The sequence below is a fragment of the Danio rerio genome, chromosome 10 (assembly GCF_049306965.1).
Source record: "Danio rerio strain Tuebingen ecotype United States chromosome 10, GRCz12tu, whole genome shotgun sequence".
NCBI lineage: Eukaryota > Metazoa > Chordata > Actinopteri > Cypriniformes > Danionidae > Danio > Danio rerio.
In genome coordinates, this window is record NC_133185.1 from 710,652 (window position 1) to 720,000 (window position 9,349).

At 40.3% G+C, this 9,349-nt stretch overlaps 1 protein-coding gene across 1 annotated transcript in view; it reads left to right on the top strand.

Moving 5' to 3' along the window:
- Nucleotides 1-1,760: 1,760 nt before the first annotated feature.
- dact3a (dishevelled-binding antagonist of beta-catenin 3a) overlaps nucleotides 1,761-9,349 on the top strand; it is a 14,999-nt gene continuing 7,410 nt past the window's right edge. Inside the window, exons 1-3 of the mRNA XM_005172584.5 lie at nucleotides 1,761-2,049; nucleotides 8,112-8,235; nucleotides 9,169-9,264. Of these exons, the coding sequence (XP_005172641.1) occupies nucleotides 1,852-2,049; nucleotides 8,112-8,235; nucleotides 9,169-9,264 (418 nt within the window). The 5' untranslated portion in view covers nucleotides 1,761-1,851. The remainder of the gene's footprint in view (nucleotides 2,050-8,111; nucleotides 8,236-9,168; nucleotides 9,265-9,349) is intronic.

The window sequence follows — 9,349 nt, forward strand, 5'->3', positions numbered from 1 at the left end:
CGCACGCGCGCCCTCTGCTGCTACTGGCGGGAAACTGCAGTAAATTCTAGATGGGATACAGCTGCGGATTGTATACTAACATCAATATACAACTACTTCCATGACACTGCATGACATAAATACTGTCTTTACATTACTGTTAGGGTTGTGGTAGGTGTAGACGTTAATAATAAACAATTATTAGGTAATTTAATACACAATGTAAATAATACTAAGTGTAAATACTGTTTTTATATTACTGTGAGAGTTTAGGTAGGTGTTAATAAAGAACAATTTATGAGTAATTTCATTAGTAATTTGAATAATACTCTGTATAATTACAGTTTATGCATTACTGTGAGGTTCAGGGTTGAGGTAGACGTTAATGAAATACAATTAATGGAAGATTCTCATTCTCGTTGACTTCCGACCGCAGCTGTATCCCTTCTAGCCACAATGCCTACTTTAAAAAAGCAGCTTAAACCAGCTTAAGTTGCTAGGCTGGTTTTAGCTGGTTTTACTTTTGATTCATGTTCCAACTAAGACCAGGCTGGAAACCAGCCTGGAAGTGGCAAAACCTCTCTAAAACCAGCTAGCCTGGTTGACTAGCTAAAACCAGCCATCCAGCCTAGACTGGTTTAAGCTGTTTTTTCAGTTGGGGAACCACTCAACTAATCTTTTTTATTTTTTATTTTTATTGTAACCTTTTAATTTTTTTTAAAACTCTTTCTCTACAATCTTATGCAATCACAGCGACAGTAACTGAACGGTAATCTGCATTCTGTGGTTTATTGAGTAGATTTAGAAACACTAAATGTATATGTAATGTACAAAAATATAGCAGTTTAACGCATGGTTGACATTTTATTTGAATAAATATTAAACATTTAAAGATGTAGATTAAAGTTGACACCTACATGAACGCTGTACAGTTGTACAGTTCATTCTCCTCAAATGCTGTTAAAGTTATTAAATTAGAGACGCTCCCTAAATCCGCTTTCGTTTCTCTCTAAACTCTAAACTGGAGCTGATGGAGGTGGCCGGCAGGTGGCGCCACAGACTCTGACTTTATCCTCAATAGTTAGATGCTTCTTTTTCCTAAATTCACAAAAGAAGATGTTTTGAAGAATGTTGGAAACATGTATTGATTAAATATAGGAACAAATACATACTATGGAGGTCAATGGTTAGAGGTTTCCAACATTTTTCAAAATATCTTCTTTTAACCTGCTAACAATCACCTTATTATTCATTCAAGCATTCTCCTTTGGCTTAGTTCCTTTATTCAACAGGGGTTGCTGCAGCGGAATGAACCGCCAACCTTTCCAGCTGCTACCCAATACTGGGAAACATACACACTCATACACACTCATACACACTCATACACACGAACACTCCTATGCTAAGGCCAGTGTAGTTGATCAGTTCCCCTATAGCGCATGTGTTTGGAACCGGAGCACCCGGAGGAAACCCACGCCAACACGGGGAGAACATGCAAACTCCACACAGAAACACCAACTGACCCAGCCGAGACTCAAACCAGCAAGCCTCTGTGTCGCCCCCTGTCTTTCATACAGTAAATAGAGCATAACTCTTCTAGTGGACTACAGTCGAATGGGGTGATTTCGGACACAGCCCATCTGGTTTTTGTAGGCGGGGTTGTTAAATGCATTATTAATCATAGGGTTATGTGTTCAGCCAATAACAGACAGGGGGCGGGGCGTGTATGTTAACGAGCGGTGTCAGCTGTGAGAGTCTCCAGCAGATGTGCAGAACTCTTCAGACTGTCTGTCAGCTCCTCTCCAGCATGGACCCATCCTCGGACGCTGCTGCGGCCAGCTTCTGAGCTCCTCCGTCGGGCAGAGCTCCGGGATGTTCCGCGTGTTCTCCTCGGAGCGCGGGCGGCAGAAGCAGCGGCTGGAGCTCAGTCTGGCCGGAATCTGCGAGCTGGAGCTGCTCAAGCGGCGGCATCAGGCGCTTATCATCTCCGCGCTGGGACTCCACAGTCCAGACCCGCCGCCGGAGCACCAGTGGCGGCCCGCGGAGCAGCAGAGCCCGCGCGGGACACCGGTAAGAGACACCCACCCACCGCTCAATTCAGTCTGTTAAACCGGCTCTTAAAGGGTGTAGTAAGTAAGATGAAAGTTACTAACCCGTTACTTGTTTCAAACCTTTTAAAAACCGAGTTATCTCTTCTGAGAAACACAAAAGAAGATACTTTGAAAAATGTTGAAAACCTGCAACCATTGACTTCCATAGTAGGAAAAACTAATAATTATGGTGAAGTTGGTTTTATAATCGCACATTCTGACTTTTTCCTTAATAACATACTTTCAGAAAAGTAAAAAAATCAGCACATCTCTAATTTCAACACACTTTTAGATTCCCACTGTTGCACATTTCTGCTGTGTTAGATCAATATAGAGTTAAAAAGGCCAGAGCTAATCATTGTTATTGACATAAATTTTATCCAGATTCAATATAATATTGTTTATCGGCCCGACCCTAGTTATCATGATTATTATAGCAAAATGTTTCAAATATTCAAGTATTTTATGTGCCGAAAGACAAACAAAACTGTTGTAAATTTTATAGTAAGTGTTTTTATTCATGCTAAAGAATTGTGGGAATTCTGCTGTTGGTTACACAACAGCTACAGTAATTGATCTGTTGTGGTGATTCTACAGTTGCTATGGTAACACAACAGCTATAGTAATTGATCTGTTATGGTGATTCTACAGTTGCTATGGTGACACAACAGCTATAGTAATTGATCTGTTGTGGTGATGCTACAGTTGCTATAGTAACAAAAGTACCACAGTACTATAAACATAATAACAAATGACCCAACACTGTAGTTTTCTACAACTAAATGGTTTATTAAACTACAATACACCACAGAATACCGCAGTAAAACTAAAGTATACTGCATTGTTTATTACAGTTGATTGTTTCACTGATACCACAGTGTGCTGGAGTTATATTAACATAATATGAACAGTATGCAGTACACTTTACAGAAGTGCTGGGTTATTTAAACGCAGCTCTGTGAAAGTAAACGACTGTACTGTATTTCTCATGTGGGAATGACTGTGATATTCCCGAGAGAAGCATGTTCAGCGGTCAGTCAGTGATTTATTGACCCACAGAACACTAATATTGTTAGTGAGCTGAACGGGTTGGTTTCTGGAGATTTATTACAGAAGACTGAAGCAGAGAAAGTGTTCTGCTGAATCTGCACAGGACGGGAGTGACTCTTCTGTTCCTCATCAAAACAAACAGATCATTAATAATGAATAATAAATGACATCATTCATAGATCTGATCATAAAGAGCTGCATGGTGGACACCAGGTCTGGGCTAAATGAAATAAAACATCTCTTTTGTGCTTTGTTTTCGGGTACAATGTCTTAGCATTAGTTAAATGAATAGACTAACATGAACTACATGTGAAAAATACTTATCAAGCATTTATTAGGAAAGGCACGGATATTTATATTGCACATTCATATATAATGGTGTTTTAAAATGGTTTACATGAACAAGACAAATCATAAAAAACAAAATGTGTTCAAACAGCTTTAAAAGGAATGAAAAATATAGTAATTACAAAAGATAAAAAGACAAATAATTAATAATAAAAAACAGATCAAAAATGTATTAAAACAGGGTTAAAAGAAATAAAATAATCACAAACAAGTATAAGAAATAAGAAAAGTTATTAAAATGAATAAAGCAGAGTAAAAATGTATTTTAACAGGTTTAAAATGAATAACACAATCACAAACTGAGCATAAGTAATAAAAAATAATAATCAAAATGATTAAAATCAGATTAAAATGTATTAAAACACTTTAAAAAGAATAAATAATCACAAAAGAAGTGTAAGAAATAAAAACAAATATTTAAAATGTGTTAAAAATGTGTTAAAACAGGTTTAAATGAATTAAAAGATAAAATAATCACAAAACAAGTATAAGAAAAAAAATTATGATTAAAACAGAATTAAATGTGTTAGAACAGGTTTAAAAAGAATAAATAATCACAAAACAAGTATTAGAAAAAAAACAAATAATTAAAATGACTAAACAGATTAAAAGTGTATTAAAACAGGTTTAAAATGAACAAAATAATCGCAAAAGAAGTGTAAAAAATAAAAACAAATATTTAAAATGTATTAAAAGTGTATTAAAACAGGTTTAAAATGAATTAAAAGATAAAATAATCACAAAACAAGTATAAGAAAAAACAAATAATTAATGATAAAAACAGATTAAAAGTGTATTAAAACAATAATCACAAAAAAGAAAAACAAGAAAAAGAAAAAAAAAGAAAACAAATAATTAAAATGTAATAAAACATGTTTAAAGGAATACAAAATCACAAAAGAAGTTTAAGAAATTTAAAAAATCAATAGTAAAAATGTATTAAAAAAGATTTAAGGAATAGTAATAATCACAAAACGAGTATAAGAAATAAAAATAAATAACTAAAATGGTTAGGGCTACCCTAACCCTAATAATTAAGATGATTAAAAATGTATTTAAACCGGTTTAAACGCAATAACATAATCACAAAACAAGAATAAGAAATTAACAAAACAAATAATTAATGATTAAAAAAATGAAAATGTAATAAAACAGGTTTAAAAGCAATAAAATAACCACAAAACAAGAAGTATAAAGATTAGAAAATAATAATTAAAACGGTTAAAACCAGAGTCAAACTGTATTTTCACTGTATTTGTTCTGTGATCGTCAGTGTTTTTGGTAGATGAGTTGATCAGTTTTGTCACTGGTACTGATATATTACAGTAGAGCGTCCTGCAGAGAATATGACTGTAGAGGAGAGATCTGTGAGGGCTCGACTCATTAATAATGAACACTGTATATCCTCATAGTGCACTGCCGTACCTAATGCCACATTCTGAGAGCAGGAAACCAAAACACAAAGCAGAAAAACGCAACAATAAGACGTAAATATTGATCAAGCTGCACACATGTTTGCCAGTGCTGAACATTCCTCAGACGCAGACCTCTTGAGTTTACAGTGATGATGATGATGATGATGATGTTTCACAGACGCTCGTCAGCTCTGATATGAGTTTATCTCCATCCTGATACACCGAGGGAGATTCTGTCTTCTGTTGAACACGAGGGAAGATAACCTGAAGAATGCTGGCAAAGAAACAGACTTTATTCCAGCATTCTTCAGGATATCTGCACTTGAGTTCAACAGAAGGGGGTGAGGGGAGAGAACTTACAGTTCTGTGTGCATTTAAAGGAGACCTCTTTCTACAAGCTGTACATGCATCTCTGCTGTCTCTCTTGTGTGTGTGTGTGTGTGTGTGTGTGTGTGTGTGTTTGTTTGAGCTGAGAACAGCACACAGATGATGTCCTCCAGCTCTCTGAAACTGACCCTTTTAGGCTGTGATCCTCATTGTGGTGTTTTGGTGACTGTCGCTTTAAATGCAAATGAGGTTGTGCTCTTTTTAGAAGAGGGCGGAGCTACAGACGGCAGATGTGAAACAGCAGTGTTTGTGTTGTGAGTGCTGCTCAGGTGTGTGTGTGCTTGATGCTTCAGTCAGTCTATGTGGCTCCTGTCTCTGTTCATCTAGAACTCCACATCTATAATGCTCTTAGTCTATGCTGACATCATCTTCAGCAGCTCAAACACTCTAATGGCGAATGGACAGACGGCTGCTTCTCACTTAGGCCTGCTGGACATGCTAATGAGGTAGAATTGTGGGCGGGGCTTCCCCCTCTGATGACACGTACAAAGGGAGAATTTCAATCACAGTGTTTCTGCATCAAGTCTGATCAGAACAAACACAATTAATACATGTTGAGCATTAGAGGCTGCTGGAGATACTCACACACTGCTGACACACACACACACACACACAACTGGGGTTAAACCCTGCATAACAGTCATTTTTGCCATCATGGAGCCCCTTTATTAGCGAAGCCGGAGGACAGAAGTGTTAATCACAGCGTTCGTCTGATCACTGGTGAATCTACAGGTCAGACTGTCATGTGAAGCGGCGATTATTGTGGAGTGCTGCTGCTGCAGTTTGTGACCCGAATGACCTGATGGTGTTTGATGAGGGTCTGCAGAAACACACACACTCATTTGTGTTTGCACAGCACAAACAGCCGTCACACACACACACACACACACACACACACACACACAGAGATGAAATGAGGCCAGCGTGTGAAGTGTTTCCGGCTGTTGTCTTGTGTCAGATTGCTGTCAGCACTGATCCAGGAATACACTGTGTGTGTGTGTGTGTGTGTGTGTGTGTGGTCTACTATATTACACTATGCACTACATTGAGCACCAAATGTCCCCACAAATATACCAATACCAGTTAATTTTGACCCTGTGGGGACATTATTTCGGTGTTCATGAGGAAAAGGGCTGACAGATGAAGCAGAGTGTTTGCTGTGAGGGTTGAGTTTAGGGGAGACGAGAGAATATACAGCATAAACAACATGAGGAGAGACGACCGTAAAACTGGAAGATACACTGTGTGTGTGTGTGTGTGTGTGTGTGTGTGTGTGTGTGTGTGTGTGTGCGTGCGTGTGTGTGTGCGTGCGTGTGTGTGTGCGTGTGTGTGCGTGTGTGTGTGCGTGCGTGTGTGTGCGTGTGTGTGTGCGTGCGTGTGTGTGTGCATGCGTGTGTGTGCGTGTGTGTGTGCGTGCGTGTGTGCGTGCGTGCGTGTGTGTGTGTTGACCTGATCGTGTCCTTGTATAAAGTGGTCAGTATGAATAATTGATAGCGAGATGTTTTGGTCAGATTGATTGGATCTGGCCGTCTCCATGGTGATGAGTGTGTGATTCATCAGGTTAAGCTGACAGCCTTTAGTGCTTGATCTGATTTGGGGACCCCCCCCCCCCCCCACACACACACACACAATAATATAAAAAGAGAGAGAGACTTGCACATTACACACACACACACACACACACACACACACACACACGTACACAACCCCCCCCCCCCCCCCCCACACACACACACACACAAATACCTAAATAAGAACATTACATTGGTAAACATAGCTCCCCCAAACACACACACTCATCTACCTTAAGGTGTCATCATTGACACTCATTGCAATGTGTGTGTGTGTGTGTGTGTGTGTGTGTGTGTGTGTGTGTGTGTGTGTGTGTGTGTGTGTGTGTGTGTGTGTGTGTGTGTGTGTGTGTGTGTGTGCTGTGTGTGACAGTGAGCTTGCATGCAATAATTCTAGCACTCTCGAAGTTTCTGTAATAGTGTGCTGAAGGTGTGTGTGTGTGTGTGTGTGTGTGTGTGTGTGTGTGTTTGTGTTGTCGGAACAGACGGATGACACACACACTGAGTTTCTTTGGTCAGCTGGAGCTTAAAGAGCGCTGACAGACTGACTGCAGCAGACAGAGGAATGAAAACAACACACACACACACACACACACACACACACACACACATAAACACCCAGTCACTAGGCTGGCCCATTTTATTCCCTTTATACACTCAGCGGCCACTTTATTAGGTACATATTTCTAGCACCCGGTGTGCTCTTCTGCTGCTGTAGCCCATCCGCCTCAAGGTTGGACGTGTTGTGTGTTCAGAGATGCTCTTCTGCAGAGCTCGGTTGTAACGAGTGCTTATTTGAGTTACTGTTGCCTTTCTATCAGCTGGAACCAGTCTGGCCATTCTCCTCTGGCCTCATCAACAAGGCATTTGCGCCCACAGAACTGCCGCTCACTGGATATTTCCTCTTTATTCTCTGTAAACCCTAGAGATGGTTGTGCGTGAAAACCCCAGCAGATCAGCAGTTTCTGAAATGCGCATAGCAGACCGTCTGGCACATGCCACGTTCATCTGTCATCATAACAAAGAGAACAGAAATTATTTATTAGAAATAAGATATTAAAACTAGAATGATCATGTGCTGAAATAATCTGCTCCGTTAAACAGAAACTGGGGAAAAAAAATGAAAACAATAAACATTTATCAGGAGGTGAATAATTCTGACTTCAACTATACAATTACCTGTTAGTTTGGCACATATGCCATGATTAGACATGCAAAATAGCACAGCGTGTTTAACGCATGCATGTGTGTGTGTGTGTGTGTGTGTTCAGGAGAGCTGCTGGAGTCTGATGAAGCTGCTGCAGCATCAGGTTGGAGAGCTGAAGGTGGACACAGAGAACAGCAGCGCGGCAGCAGTGGAGAACTGCACTGAAGATGGAGAGAGAGCCGGCGCAGGTACACCACAGAACACACACACACACTAGTGACATCACACACACCAGACCACCATACTGACTTCACACACCACCCCAGATACTCACATCATACATTTAACAACTGAATCAGCACTTATGGCGACGCAATGGCGCAGTAGAAGGTCACAGCAAGAAGGTCGCTGGGTCGCGAACCTCAGCTCAGTTGGTGTTTCTGTGTGGAGTTTGCATGTTCTCCCTGCCTTCGCATGGGTTTCCTCCGGGTGCTCCGGTTTTCCTCACAGTCCAAACACATGTGGTACAGTTGAACTGGGTTGGCTAAATTGTCCGTAGTGGATGAGTGTGTGTGTGGATGTTTCCCAGACATGGGTTGCAGCTGGAAGGGCAAAACTTGCTGTGGCGACCCCCCCCTTTAATAAAGGGACTAAGCGACAAGAAAATGAATGAATGAATGAATGAGCACTTGCAGTTTAATGCAGTTTAATCCTAAACAAAGTGAAAACCGTTTGGAAAATGCAGCTGTAAATAACAAGCCTGCGTTCAAAATCTCCTACTGCTTACTAGGTGCTGCATTTGAAGTTAACATACTACTGGGCCAAGGGGCGGACTTAACCATTGGATGCACACTTTAGAATCTCGCCAGTAGTAGTCGGTCATTCAGGCACTTCTCACATACTGATTTTCAAATTGGATGAATTCAGACATACTCCTCGGCTCACATACTGTTTTAGTGTACTGTATACTGTAGTATGCGATTTTGGACGCAGCCTATGAATTTGGACATACTGTTTTAGCAGACTATTTAGTATGGAAGCATGCGATTTCAGACGCAGCCAGGGTCCCCCTCAAATAAAAGGAGAGATTTATATTTATTTACTTTCATATATTCTTTCACTTCCCCTTTAATGTGTGTGTATGCGTGTGTGTCTAACTGTGTGTGTGTGTTTTGTCTCAGGTTTCTCTGAGGGCCCGTTGGACTCCTCTAGTCACGGTGAAATCTCCTCAAGGGCTGTTTGCCCCGTCCGGCTCACTGAGAGACCCAAATCTGCTGGTGAGCAACACACACACACACACATGCACATACACACACACACACACACACACACACACACAAATACACATGGATGTTGGTATTG